Source organism: Prorops nasuta, unplaced genomic scaffold (genome assembly GCF_024137725.1).
Source record: "Prorops nasuta isolate Cenicafe-Biocafe unplaced genomic scaffold, Cenicafe_Pnas_1.2 PNAS00013, whole genome shotgun sequence".
In the NCBI taxonomy this organism is placed as follows: Eukaryota; Metazoa; Arthropoda; class Insecta; order Hymenoptera; family Bethylidae; genus Prorops; species Prorops nasuta.
The window spans coordinates 1,965,703-1,982,108 of NW_027116810.1; the positions used below are offsets into that span (position 1 = coordinate 1,965,703).

The 16,406-nt window shown below is 31.6% G+C and overlaps 2 protein-coding genes across 2 annotated transcripts in view; both read right to left on the bottom strand.

The window, feature by feature from the left end:
• The window catches only part of LOC136778035 (zwei Ig domain protein zig-8-like), an 845,250-nt gene that overhangs the window by 767,580 nt on the left and 61,264 nt on the right, over window positions 1-16,406 (bottom strand). The gene's annotated exons all lie outside the window — the stretch shown is intronic.
• LOC136777925 (uncharacterized) lies at window positions 12,834-16,219 on the bottom strand. The gene is made up of 7 exons (XM_066734500.1): window positions 16,150-16,219; window positions 15,747-15,871; window positions 15,387-15,649; window positions 14,876-15,031; window positions 14,130-14,473; window positions 13,876-14,006; window positions 12,834-13,509 (listed from the first exon to the last, which is right to left on the bottom strand). The coding sequence occupies exons 1-7, from the start codon at window positions 16,217-16,219 to the stop codon at window positions 13,165-13,167; spliced, it is 1,434 nt and encodes a 477-aa protein (XP_066590597.1). The 3' UTR covers window positions 12,834-13,164.

Below are 16,406 nucleotides of genomic sequence, written 5' to 3' on the forward strand. Positions count from 1 at the left end.
TGATAATATCAATCAAAATAAAATCATAAAATTTATATGAGGTATTGCGCACCCAAAAAAAAGCTCATTCTTTCCTCTTCTCCTTCAATGAAGAGTGTGATAATGTCAATCAAAATAAAATCATTAAAATTTTATGTGGTTCCTCTTCTCCTTCAATGAGGAGTGTGATAATGTAAATCACAAAAATCAAGTGAAGAAAAAGTGAAAGAGGAGAAATATAGCTTTTTCCACCTATTTCTCTTCAAGAGAGAAAATGTGTGATAATGTCAATGAAAAATCATGTGAAAACAAAGGAATGAGAAGAGAGAAAATTCATTAATCATGTAAAATTATGTCAGCTTTTTCCTCTTTACCTATCTAAATGAACGCGCCTTAATTGTTTAAAGGCGCGTTTATTCTATACGAATTGAATATAGATGTTTTTGGTTGCCTAGGTAAAATATAACATTACGAGTTTGTGAAGCTTGTCTTCAAGTTGATCTTAAAAAAGTTAAGAAAAAGGAGTTGTAATAACTTGAAATAATTAATCATATTTTAATAAACTTCTTAAAAAATCAATACATTGAAGTAAAAATAATAAAATTACGAAATATAATTGTCACGAATTAATTTTCGTGGTAAAGCAATATAACTTATTGCCCCACTAAACTTCTGCAGTTTATGATAAGAAGCTGATGTATAAATCTGTGATAAAAGAGCAACATTATGCAGCGCTGCTGCTGTTGCGTGGTTAAGTTAAAACTGTGAATTAAGATATAATAAGTGAGCGATCTCTACGAATTACCACTGTGAACAGGGATTTAATTGAATAATTTCAAATCTAGTTTTACTGCTGATTCATTAAACAAAATATTAAGTAAATGAATTCTGTAGCTCTTTGATCAGGCCTATAAGATGAAAATCCGTAGCTTTACGGCTTTGATTCAGTCTATCGCTGAATATTACTGTATAAAGTTGAACATGGTGAATGTATGGAACCTACCAACGTATGATACAGCATCATTGGAACTATTAGAAGAAGAACCATTACCTTCGCTGGAAATACAAGAAGAATCATTACCTTTAATAAATCCACCAACTCCACCTCCACGACCACCAACAGCAATACCATGGAAACCACCAACTCCACCTCCACGACCGCCAAGACCAATGCCACGAGGACTATCATTTGAATTTCATTCACAACCATCGCCTATATTATGGGAATTACCAATTCCATCCCCGTCGCCACCACCATCAATATCATCGGAAGTAACAATTCAATCTTCTTCACAACCACCACCACAACCACCATCAACATCTTAGTTTAGTTTTCTAAAAGTAAGTAAAAAGAAAGGAAAGGGGGGGGGGAGTGAGGTGGAGTAGGAAAAGAGATTAAGTAATTTAAAACTTGAATAGAATTGTTTATAAATATTTTTTAGATTATGCGTGTGTGATTTACATTGATAAAGTGAAAAAAAAATTACATACATTGATTATAGACATTGTGACGAGGTAAAACCTACGTCCTGTGGTTTCTGATTGTTCGCCTTTCGATTGTCGCGGAAAATGGGGAGGCAGCGCCATCTGCCTGTCGCAGGGATCATCACGCCGATTAATTTATATCGCGGATCGAAGACGGAATCGATGCGCGCATGCGTGATTAGCTTCGAGTCGCGTGCCGTCGTCGCCTGACGACAGACGATAGTTGGGACTCACAACGTACAGACGCGAAATTCCTCCGGGATAAAAATTGCTCTCTCAGCAAGACCAGTCGGTAGACGTTTATGACTGCCGCTTCGTTCGCGGTAAGGGAATTCCCTGAGGGTCTCCCTGGGGGAGTTTAAATAATAGCAGAGTGTATAGTTCTATGGCAAGTGTAATGTAAGGCGAAGTAGTTGTTAGATGAAAACCTAGGAGGGGATTGGAATCCAGAGGACTTGAGATTGGAACGGCATGCATTACCGACACGAATTACCAATAGACCCGCATGAGTAGCATATTACCAGGTAAATCTGGCTTCTCGGGAGAGGGGCCAGATCTCTTATCACTGTCCGGTACCTTTCTTTCCTCGAACCGTAGGGCTTTCTTATCAGCCGGGGCTCGCTGGCGTAGCGTATTCGTGGGACAGCCGGCCAGTGCATTATTGTTGGGCCTCACCGCGGACTAGTGTATTTCGGTTAGCCGTAACAGGATAGATCCTCTATGTCCATGGTGGGCATACCGCGAATTTAGTGGGTCCGGGAGCCCAAAACCCCGTAGACGCCGCGAATCGGTGTATATGATTAGGGAGGAGAGGCGCCCTACTGATTCGTCCTTCGGGGCTCCCTGGCATATCTCGAGGATCGGACCGTCCCTCGCCATTAGGCAGGTTTTCCTTTTTTCTTTTAGGTGAAATTTTACAGAGTGTCTAGCACCACCCTCTGAAGCAGTCTCAAGCCGGACAGCCGTGGAGAGGGATTCAGGAAAAGCAGCTAACTGGCGCCCAACAATTCCTCGCGTGACTTCCGAAGCAAAATTAAAATTATCACAAAGAGGGGATGCCCTATTATATAGTATTGCAGATGTGTTCACGAGGGAATAATACTTGTTAAATAGAAAAGTTACGCTGTTAAAACCTGTATGCTTATTTACCCCTTCTTCAACCGTCCAATTACTCTCTCCGCGTGCCTTGTGCGTCGATTCTGGTCACTGCCCACCCCCTGGCAAACCAAGGCCCAGAAATAGTGTTTTCCCTGCTTCTAGGTAATAACCTTAGTGAAAGCACGTACTTGGCCAGGCCGCGAAATCAAGAGACACGGTAGTGTCTCGACGGCAAGTACATAAAAGTAGGTATAGACGTATCTATACCGCCGTCGAGGCACTACTGTATCTTATACAGCAAGTTTTGTCGTCTCAATTTTTAAATCGATTTTTCTCCGTGAATGATACACTGTCATGATTCAAGTAAAGCTTTAAAATAGTTTTGAACAAGCTTTCATTTGAGCCCATGAACATCAAAATCGATTCACGCAATCCAGAGATATCATAATCGGTTAGCTATATATATATCGAAAATTAAGATTCTTCTTCGTCATCTTCTCCAGCCAGAATGTATGTCTCGGGCTGAAGTTGGCCGTTAAGAGGAAAATGACGTCATTTTTTCTCAGCGTTGCCAACCGGTTAAACTCAACGACAAAACCAGTGTTGTGAACTATCAAATAAAATCGATGTAATCGATATAATTAATCCGGCGACTACTGTTAACTGTCAATTGTAATGTGAGGTTATTTATATTTAATACAGTGAGGTTAATCATTGCTATGTTAGTGAATGTGTTAAATTTTCAAAATAACAAATGAATTCGAATAATAATGACATAAGGTGTCGACAAATATTAGATAAGTATAACATTACATTTTACAATACTAAATGTTAATATACTTTGTGGTACTTTGTGAAATTTCTTTTTCAGATAAATTGAGATAGAACATTTCTATTTTCATTGCTGAGGATAGTAGAGCTGACTGGATGAAATAAGATTAATATTTACTTATTATCAACACTGAGCCAAGGATAAGTATACTTTCAAAATTTATGTGTATCGGTGATTATCAGGAGCATATTAATTAAATGAAATTTTTAAGATATTTGATAAACATATGCTAAGCATCCAGGTATGGAAATCATTAACAAAATTCATGTTTAACTTTCTCTTTTCTTTAAACTCGTATGGATTTCAACTGCCCGATAGGTTATATCATATATATGAGCAATTTTCCAGGAGATAATAAATTTTCTGTTTACTACGATTAGATAGAAATGAATTTTACAATATAATATGTCATATATTGTTTGGTATTTGTGAAATCGCTTATTCAGATTAAATTGAGACAGAACATTTCCATTGCCAATTTCATTGCTGATGATAGAGCTGACCGGATGAAGCAAGATTAATATTTACTTATTATCAACACTGTGCCAAAGAGAAGTATACGTTCATCATTTATGTGCATCGATGATTATCAGCAACATATAAATTAAAAGAAATTGTTAAGATAATTGATAAACATATGCTAAACATCTAGGTATGGAAATCATTAACAAAATTCATATTTAACTTTTTCTTTTCTTTAAACTCATATGGATTTCAACTGCCTGATAGGTTATATCACATATAAGAATAATTTTCCATGAGACAAGAAGAGTTTCTGCTTATTATATATACAAACAATTTTCCAGGAGATAATAAAACTTTCTTATTACTACGATTAATGAAAAGTAGATGAATATTTTCTAATCGTTATTTAATATTCAATTATAATATAAAAAAGTATTATAACCAAATATTTATCTACGCTTCCCTAATCAGAATAGAACCAAATTACTATTATCTCCAAAATAATTATTCAAATATAATTTTTTATAAAAATAACATTAAATTTTATAATATAATATACAGGGTGTTTCACTTAAAGTGACCCAGCGCGAAGCCATGCTAGAAGCGAGTAGGTGGGGAAGCACATAGGTGACTGGTGGAGGGAGGGGATAGCGCTGAGGCAAGCCTAGCCTGTGACGGACAGCCGTCGACTTTCAGATGCCTCCCCCTCCACTTCACACCAAACCCAGGCAAATGTTTGGACACCCTGTATATGTATACTGCAGGGAGGCCACAAAATAAGAACCACTTGGTAAAATTGTCAGAAAGACAGGTTCTTCTTTAAATGCATGTAGTTTGGTCACCCTAAGAAGTAAAAGAAATTTAAGAAAATCGTCCTGATGCTTATTAAATTCCGCGTCCTCTCATATTAAATTGACCTACAAAAATCTAATGAGTACCTGTATTAAAGGAGAGAAAAATGACAACATTCTTAAGGTCTCTTTCTTTATGGATATCAAATTTCAATTCTTTGCATCGCTTGTGATAATTGTCTTAGGCATTTGAAATTCAAGTGGGTGAAAGCTTGAATCTTTAGCTTTCATTTAAGCCCAAAAATGTTTATAAATCCTTATTAGGTCCACATTTATCTGATAATCAATAAAGCAGTATGTGGTTAGCATTTTGTCCGTAAAACATTTGCGCCCTAAGCTCTAGAAGCAAATTGAGGTCGGTATAATTTATGGGTGCCAAAAGGGAGACACGTTTAACTTTTCTTTCGTTTGATTAACCACTATTCTGCGGTTTCAAGTAATTCAATGAAAGCTTAAATACGATTAAATAACACATTTATTTACAAAATAAGAATATAAAGTTATATTTTTTTTGTCGAAGAAATACGTGGTTCCCTTTTAGCACCCATAATTTATACCGACCTGAATTTACATCCAGAGCTTAGAGAGCAAATGTTTTGTGGACAAAATGCACACACTGCTTCATTGATTATCAAATAAATGTGGACCTCATAAAAATTTATAAACGTTTTTGGATTTAAATGAAAGCTAAAGATTCAGGCTTTCACCCACTTGAATTTTAAATGCCTAAGACAATTATCATGAGCGTTGTAAAAAATTGAAATTTGATATCCATAGAGAAAGAGACCTCAAAAATGTTGTCATGTTTCTCTCCTTTAATACAAGCACCCATTAGATTTTTTTAGGTCAAATTAATGTGATAGGACGTGGAGTTTAATAAGCTTCACGACTATATACTTAAATTTCTTCTACTTCTTTGGGTGGCCAAACTACACGCATATAAAGAAGAACTTGTCTTTTTGACAATTTTACCAGGGGGTCCTAAACTTTTGGCCTGCAGTGTATACAGGGTGTAATGTTAACGCCGTACTTCCTTGAAAGGGGTGATTCCTGAGACCCTTCTAAGCAAAACACCGTTGGCCGTTTTTAAATCTAGCCACTGGTTAAGGACAGGTAAAAGATTAAATTTTGTATGCAACTATTGATTTTATATATGAATGCAGTAGTATTGGTATGTACATGTGACAAGTGCAAGTATCAGAGAGAAGTTGCTGCTATGACCATTCACTCTCCCCTTTTATTGATTTTTTCGGAATGGGTGAAAAGTTGCTGCCGGTTTGCTATTTTGCCTTTTTATTGATTAATGCTAAATTTTGAAATTTAGCATTAATGTTCTCGCGCAAAAACTAAAGCGTACGCGCAATTTACCTACGGAGAATCTTGGTTAAATGTTATTGTGCGTCTCTATACATTTTAATTTCCAGTGCCAAATAACTAATTGGCAAATCGGAATAATGCAAATTAAATTCTGTGGGGATTGCACACTTTAAACCAAGACTGTGCTCCAGTCAATGAGAGCTAGCTTGGCACAACTGAGCACTCATGAGCGTTCAATAAATGGAGCACAGTCTTGGTTTAAACTGTGCAATTCTCATAGAATTTAATTTGCATTATCCCCATTTACCTATAAATTATTTGGCATCGGAAATTAAATTGTATGGGGACGCACAAGGAAATTTAACCAAGATTCTCCGTAGGTAAATTGCGCATACGCTTTAGTTTTTGCGCGAAAACGCAAATTAATTTTCAAAATTTAGCATTAATCAATAAAAAGGCATAATAGCAAACCGGCAGCAACTTCTCACCAATTCCGAAAAAATCAATAAAAGAGGAGGGTGAAACGTCATAGCGGAAACTTCTTTATGATACTTGCATTTGTCACATGTACATACCAGTACTACTGTATTCGTATGTAAAATCAATAATTGCATACAAAATTTAATCTTTTACCTGTCCTTAACCAGTGGCTAGATTTAAAAACGGCCAACGGAATTTTTCTTAGAAAGGTCTCCGGAATCACCCCTTTCCAGGATGTGCGGCGTTAACGTTACATCCTGTATACCCACGCAGCACAATTGTGATAACCACGTTATAGTAATATCGAAACCTCCACGTAAATCCGATGTTCAACTGCGTCATCACTATAACGTAGTATAACATGGTTTTATAAATTTTACCTTTTTTTTCATTTTCTCAAAATCACTTTTCAAATGTTTTTGTAATGTCATTTGTATAACGTTATCAAAACATCATTTTCGATAACGTTATCTTTAGTCACATCACATCAAGTCACATTTTTAAAGTTTTTGTGATGTTGTTCTGTTAACGAGATAATGATGTCATATTATATGATGTTATCTATCGTGATATCACATCAACATCACTGTTGTAACGTCTATGCGTTGTCAATTTCTTATCTTGGCTATGACGTCATAGTGGTAACATCATCTAAGTCACCTGAAATAAACATAACATTCACAACGTTTTTGCGAAGTCGTTCGTTATCGTTTGTAAACCTATAATATAAACTTCTCTGTAAGTATTACAATACAAGGTTTCAACCATAATTTAAACAAAATTTGTGAAAATGTATTTATGAATTCTGTTATTGTTTGTTACGTTTGGAAATATTGTATTTGTAATGTGAAAAAAAGTAATTTCATATAATTTATTTCGATAGATTTAATTGTGCTGATTAATATGGGATGTCCCATAAAAGTGAACGTAACACAAATTGTATCTAAAAACAAAACACCCGAAATAAAATAACTATGCTTATAATTATTAAAGTAACATGCAAATTAATGAAATATTAAATCAAGGGTTTCATAAGTGAAGTTATAGATTGGCCGAGGGCATAAGAAGTTAGTCTGCAGATTTATGATGTTCCACTCATTTCGGATTCCCGTCCCATCGAGGTGAAAATTATAACAGATTTAAATTCCTGCGTAGAAATTTTAAAGTATGGGTGATATTTGGTTATACTAGCTCCCATACAATACCCATATATGGTATTTAATTGGGACATGTATGGGAAAGGAGACTCCCATATTACTGACTCCATACATCCCATGTAAGCCCCATATATGCCCCATATGTATATTTTTTTATGCAGAGTAACCCATATGAGACCCATTCTTTATTTTTTTTATACAAAACATTCCCCTCATTTTAATCGATTATGCTAACTTATTTTCATTTCTATACATTTTTCTAGGAATGAAGTTTTTACTTTTAGACAGTGATGTTTAACTTTTCGATTTTTTATATGAATCATTGATTATATTTTAAATGATTAAGACACACATTAATCTTAATAAACTATATTTATTCCATGATATGCACACAAATAATACATTTCACAGTTTAATTGTATGTTTAAACTGACTCTTGAAATTATCCATTAGGTTTATGAATTTATGCTTCATTTCACTAATTTCAGTGAACACGACGCATCTTAAAGACCACTATCTTTGGGATATTTAATGACCATTCTTAAAGTTAAAATTTAATTTGATTTTTTTGGAAATGCATGTCTTCTATATAAGTACGAAATGCATTAGTTCCTGTGGAAAATAAAGGATTCTTGAAGATATAAAAAAGCTAATTACTTAGAAAATTGAAAAAGAGTACACTGAGAGAAAAAATCGTTTGAATTTAATGATTTTCGTTAAATTCAACCAAATGCGGCACTTAATATGCGTCCATGCTACTAGTTTATTTGATTTTAACGAGTTTGTTTGGACCTAACGAATAACTCTAAATCAATATATGATCAAATCAAACTTATTTTATTACAATAAAAAAATCAGCATTTTAAATCACATGAATATCTAATTAATTTCAGTAAACGATTGGTTCAATTACATAGATAATGTTTAATTCAAGAATATATTTCATAAACCACAACTGCAAAAATTTTTCGGAAAATGCATATATCTTAAAAACATGCACATATTCATGTCAAAGTAAGCAATATACAATTGTGTCTCCAAAATATGCGTTTCTTTAAAACGTTCGTTTGATATAGTGTAACGGATGCTGCATTAAGATTTTGCGAATTATTTGACGTACCGTTATTACGTCATTTATGATGTACGGCTATGACGTCATTAATTTTGAAACTTAAATAAATGCACATTTTATTGAAGTAAATATTCATTAAAACCATGCAGACATTTTATAAAATAAAGAAAGTATTTATTAGTAATGAAATATAAAAGTACACATTGATGACGTGTTTATGACGTATTGATGACGTGTTCATGACGTATTGACTACGTAGTAAGAAAACATGTCATAATAAGGCTAATTTTTATCCCATATTTGTTTAAAATAAATAAATATTCGTTGAAATGTAATATATTTCACAATTGTATTAGTTTCAACCCATTAATTATTTCATTCGTTTTAAAAGCAAAGTCGTTCGGAAATTTCGTTTAAAATGTTTGTCTCAAAGAACTTATTTATTGCATCTAAATAAATATTCATTTATAATAATTAGATACAATATAAAATTTATAAAAATTTTAATTGTTTCACACGTTATATTTGAACTTCATTCAACCATTTGATTCCAATTTTGTTCCTGTACTACATCGCTCCGGATATTTTCATTGTTCATAACATTTTCTGAGATCAGAAGTATTATAATGCTTAATAGTCTTCATTACATCGATCATTTGTATTTAACGAATAATTTCTCCACCTGAAAACATTATTAATTTACATTTATTTGTCTGAAACAAAGTAGGAATTACAATACAATTAATACGACACATACAACATATATATATATATATATATATAATACATTAATATACATACACTTACCTCTCATAACAGCCAGAATACATAAGATTATATTTTCTTATATAGAAACTGACTACACGAAGGTAACTAGCGAGAGAAACGCGAGGTGTCATGTGCCATCTAGTGGCCGCAAAATGAATAGCATATGTATAGTTATAAATATACATTAAATCCTAACGAATATAAGAATATTAAGGAACGAATATATTTAACTTATGGGAATACATAATTTCTTGGTTCCGAATACATTCTCAAAGTTTATAGAGTTGGTGAAATATTTAATTGGAAATAACGGCAGAGTAATAACTTCATTTATAAAGTTTACCGAATTGTTAACAATATATATTTTATTTAATTTTTTTGTTGATTAATGAAGTAAAAGCATGGAACATTTGTTATGTGTAAGATATAGGATCCTGATTGAAACAAATGTTGACTTTATCAGTTTTCAAACAAATGTATACATAGCTTTAATGAACAACTGATTAAATAAAACAAATCATGATTTGAATCAAATTAATTTCTATCAAAATTTAATTACTTTATTTGTATAAAATATATTTTGAAATGGCAATCATTCAAAGAAAAATTTATTTGAAACAATTTATTTTTTTAATCTAAGGATCTCTATATAGTTGTTACGAATGGAGTTTCTGTTAAATGTCCCGGTTCACATCCATTTTATAAGTATGATAATTTCTTTGTTTTAATCATTTTTGTAAATAGGGAAAAATTTATATTATGAACTAATAAATACAAAATATTAGATGAAAACAAATTTATTGTGCACAGTTTAGAATTATTATAAACTTTAAACCATATGAATAGGATTCGGAGGCGTAAAATATACATCAAACTTTACAGACCTGTTACGTACATTTTTCCATTTACTATTACATGAGCATAATACGGAGAATAATCAATTACAATTTTTTGAGAAACGACTTTCCAAGTTGACGACTCTTCAATTTCATAGCCATATAAATGATTATTAAACGATATAGTATTCATTTGCAATAGTATAAAATAAATTTCATTTCCCTTAATTACAATGTATTTAATTTTTCCAAAAATAAAATAAACATTATGTGTTTCGATTACCACAAGCATTCCAGGCTTGTATTTGGTACCAAATACAGTGGCCCAATTAACTAAATTATAATCACCGTCATTTAAATTAAAAGTAATTTCATTAATAAATTGACTGTAATCATACAGATCTTCTAAATTTACTTTATCTATAGGCCCGAATTCGAAACGCTCAGAAAATCCTTCCTTACATAAGAAACGGTAATTTAAGTACAATTGGTGCTTCACAGCCATAGTATAAGGTGCATTTATACGAGATCTAACCGAACTACAAATGTCTTTTAATTGTTTATGTTTGCCCTCAAATCTGAAACAAGAAATAAATTTTAAAGGACCAAACATTTTTATAAGTCTAGGGTAGTGAAGCATAAAATGGTGCTTCGGTTTCAAACTCTCTTTGAAAAGATCTATATATAATTCGTGGTGTTCGGTTATAAGAATCTCGAGAAATTTACAACTTTCAATATTAATTGAAGGAGATATAATTATAGAGGTAATTTCTGCTAATAATAGGTACAATTTCCATGCTTTGTTACTAATAGGGACTAAGTCACCAATAAGAAAACCTAAATATCTTAATAAAGATAACATTTCAGATGCAGAAGTAATTATACATTTATTCTTAACAGCAACGCTAGAGATTAATGGAATAACATTCATGCTACTTTTCTTTCCAAAATCGAAAAATTGAATTCGATGATTCAAAAGTTCTAAACTGAAACATTTTTGTACCATTATCAATTCATATAACAATTTACCTATTTCATATCGACTAATCCCCTCAAACAAATCATGCATAAGGTCAAATGTTACGTTTTTAGTGATATGGAAATTTGGCAATGCATTAAATATACAATCTTCCATAATCCCGTGAGTCAAATTTTCTAAATGTATTTTATAATTATCTTCATTTCGTAAGATATTAACATTTTCAACTACCTGTGAATATCTAGTCTTTTTATCTATGAAACATGCCCGACAACAATGCTCCGAATTAAAACTTGACGTAAAACCACAGATTTCGTTCAGTGCTAGATTATCACCGACAACAGCTAATAGGACAAAATACACTATTTTCTCTTCTCCATCAATATTCAACTTAATACCTTTCTCTTCCAAATGTAATAATTCATTAATAAGTTTTTGCAAAATAATTTTATTCCCTAACTTTTTGTAATCTACATTTTTGTGTAATTGCACTACAAAAATATTATTTAAACTACTATTATGTTTACAAGGGATACCCGCTATACTGTAATAAAGAGCACCAACTTTATTTACATTGGAATGTGAGCCTAAAGGATTATTTATCTCAAACTCATCATAATATAATAATAGTGGTAAGACAAGTTTTCCCGTGAAGCGTTGTTTTAAATTTAGCCAGACTTCACCGTCCAAAATAGAATCAAGATTTTCATTTTTATCTTTTATTTCACTCATTATGACATTGAAAACATTTGGTAACTGCAAAAATTTAAGCAAAACCGGTTTCATTGGTACATAAGTTATATTATTGGAGCTTATAGTTGTCGAACATTTCCTTCGTTTCGGATCTAGTCCTATATAGCTATTCACAGGGTGAGAGATTGGTGGAATATAATTTTTGGTATCTTCGAAATATTTCAATGCTCTGTATTCAGAGGTAAAATTACGAAAAGCATCTTCAATAATTACAATTATTGTGTCAACGTTTTTTGACACATCATTCTTTAATGGAGGTCTTATTGCAGTCATAACATTAGTGAAAGTAAATATGTATGAAGACTGTACAGTTTTAATAATTTCTTGCGTTAATTTCCTGCATAGAAAAAAGTTACTGTATAATTTTGATACAAATAATGTAATATTACCAAAAATTTTATCCTTTAATTGTAAAATGTCAATTTCTTCCGCATCAACATTATTCGCAAAAGCAGATATCAATGATGTAGCTGTATATGTCATTTCCGATAAATAAGGTTCACATATTCTTTCAGGTTGTACACTAATTTCATCGGTGTTATCTGCTCTTGTTTGTTGATTATTTTCAGCATTAACTTCTTTTACGTGACAATTATTGTAGTGTTTCACATATATATAAAAATTTTGGAAAACCCACTTACACGTTGGTACATCGCATAAACATAAGGAATTTACGCAAGTTTTATGGAAAAACTTAACGTGTCTTTTTAAGAGATAATAACTATCTAAAGTTTTCCGGCAATATGGACAATAAAACATTTTTAATTATCGCGACTACTTATTAAAATACAATACATAAGTGCTATACGTATATAATAATTTCCGTACAAAAATTTGTAATGTTAATGCTTATACATACTATCTTATTTTGAAAATGAAATAGGTACTCTATACAGAGAATTAAGTCTACATAAGCCGTTGTGGCGATTCTTGAGTAAGTATATGTCGCATATACATACGCAGACAATATAAATCTATTGGTATAACGAAACGAAGGCAATTTAAGTCGTATTGCCGTTTTTATTTGATATCGGCAGAAATGAAAATTAGAAGTTGAAGACATAAAACACCAGTTTCATTAAAAATTATAAATTAAATTGACTGATTGTTTATATCATTTATAACTTCTGTTACAAATGGTGTATGTCGATCAAAAACGGTTTTAATACCATATAAATAAACTTGTATCACTTCCCATATGTGAGAGCTTTCGTTTGGATACTGAATATTAAAAACGTTGAAGATTTTAAAACATGTATCAATTGCCTCAATCATTGACTGTGTTTTGTATAAAACTGCATCGAAGGAAATGAATATAGATTCAATTTCTGTTAACTGTCGTCCTACTGCAATGATATACGGCTGTAAGGTAAGTCCTAATTGTTTCATTGCCTCACGTCTTTTCAATTTCAATAAATGATCTATGTCCCCCAAAATCTAAAATAAAACCGCAAAATTGTAAGAAAATATCAGTAATGTGGATATAAATCGTAGTAAATAAAGACAGCAGCCGTTTACAGAAATTTAAAAGAAAATAAAGTATGGTACCTGCAAGCTAGAAATGGACTACATGTTCTTAATGATTTATTACACATAATGCTATTAATAATTTACATTATTTTGTGAAATTATATTAACACACTATTTTCAAGACATTTGAAGATTTAAAGAAATGAAAAGTGACTTAGCTTCTAACAGGACCACAGATATTTAAATAACCTCATATTCAAGTTTCCACATTACATGAAATTCAGCTTTTTAAGACATTGTATTAACAAAATATTCTATTGAAAATGAACTCACAGTTACGTGATTGACAATGCTGTCTTTACACTCACTGATTGTAGGCTTCCAATGTCTTTTAGCAATGTAACATCTACCTCTCGGTGGCAGAAAGTGCGGAAGTAATAACAATGTTACGAGAACTTGACTATCTATACAAACAGAAAACAATATTATTAACTTAAATATAAAAATTAATTAATTTACAAAATAAACTATATATTTCGTAATTTTTGAAGCAAATATTTGGAAATGAATATAATAAACTCGTGTACCTTCGCTTAAATCTTGTAGGGTTAAGAGATCTTTCAAAGAACTGGCATTATCATCTTTTTTTGAAATTTGTTTGATAGATTGCACACATGACAAAAACTTTTTAAACTTTTCAAATGTCAACTCAAAGTTTGTTAAATTCAAACTTTCAAAATCCAATAGGATTAATTTATAGCTTTGTAACTGGTTTAATATAGGCCACTTTTCAATAATGTCACACACATTATGTTCTTTGTTATTTTTTATATCTTCACATCTCAATTTTAAAGTTTTCTTCCAGTGATGAACTGCTAATTCCCACGGCCCTATATTATTTTGTAGCCAGGTTTTACTTTCAGTTATTTCACTTTCTGAAATAAAATTATAAAAAATATTTAGAATGTGATGTGTTTAATAATAATATATTGTGTTTTTATTCACTTACAAAAATAATAGGCTGTATCTAAATATTATTAGTTTAAGTATTTTGCTAACATATTACACATACCTTCTAGGAAACTTATTTCTTCTTCAACATCAGCTTTTTCAGTTTCATCAGCATCTCAAAACTTTAATTCATGTAGACTGTTTCTGTATTTATTAATTAGTTTACCCTTCGCAATTATTCGCTATATGTGCACACCTACACGTTGGCAGTCAGGTAAGAATGTGTAGCAATATACATAAACAAAAAAAGTCCGGCAAAAACGACAAAATTTACCGACAGTTAGCGCTGATATTATGCATATGCATCACTACACATTCTTACCTGACTACCAATGTGTAGGTGTGCACATAGCGAATAGACTTATTTGTTCGTGAATCTTGCTTTTTAATAGGCGGAACGTAATATATATCTACGTGTTCAGAAGGAAAGGCATTAACGATTTTTTGTGCTAATACTTGTAAATCTCTATTTGTTAATCTAAAAAAAGAAATGAAGATGTAGGTAATAAATTGATGTTAGTGTTTTATTAAAAATATTCAATTTAGCTTCAAAAGTCTTATTGAATTTATTTTTGCATATATGCCCAGCTAGTATTGCGCAGAGTAATGAAGATATATATAAAAGTTAACATTGATAAAAATGGATATCTGAATACTATTATTTTCATAACTTATAACAGCGTAAATTTAATAACACTTTATACTTAGATGTGTATTACCCTTAGCAATCATAGCTGTAAGTATATATTTGTATAAATACACCAATCGAAGAAGCTCTGCACCTTACATGATTTTATGAAAGGAATTTGACATATGTAATACTTTATATATACCTCTTTGAGATCTTCAAAACTGCTGGCATTAAAATATCCACTACAATATCTCTAGTTTTACTAGTTAGAACTTTTTGCTTCTTACAGCTCTTGACAATCCCTTTTCCTTTTAAAGTTTTATTTAAAATTGTTTCTACGTTTAAGGATTGCACAAAGAAATCTTTTTCATTCGTAACACAGTCTTGCCTTTGTACATTAAAATTTTCTTTATCGGAGAGCACCTCATCTCCACTTATTTCCAACTCCTCTTCGATTGCTTGATTCTATATTAAAACATAAAATAATTCAAATATATATTTTTCTCCGTACATAAAATGTTGTTTGTTTTATTCTCTCTACGTAAAATAAAAATTTATTTACCTTTGTAGTATCTGAAATCTCTTTCCACTTTTCTATAAACCTAAGTCGTAGTCCTACTTTAGGTATGAGCTCCTTGATGAGATTTAAATTCAATTGTTTTAAATTGCATTCATTGATTTCATTCTCTGCGAATAAATGTTAGATACTTATTATTATAGGTTGAGAGTCCAATAAAGGGAATCGAATAAAATTAATATATATCTTCTTTCTGACACAGTTTGCAATGCTTCGTTGAATTAAAAAATAAAGTATGGATTGTAGGAGTTGCATAACACTTTTTTAGAATTTAAAAAAATACATTATTATAATAGCACACGGTGGTTACCCCATCTGATTTAAAAACGTATTTGTACAAAGTGGTACAACTTAAAAACAAGTAAATATTATAAAACCATTAATTTACCTGAAAATATTGGAATTAAATCTTCCAAGTTCCATTGTAGCAGCTTTTCTCTTGTAAATTCATCAGCCATTATTGCTAGCGATATATCGAGAGAAAAATGTAATGAATATTCTTTCGATTTTAACACAATCACAGATTGAAATTATTCGCACGATAGTTGCACTATAACTGTTGTTTCCTTCTGCCACATTATCCACAAATTACATGTAGAAAGTGACTAATTGCTGCACAATTTCTTGATAACATAAACCAATCGC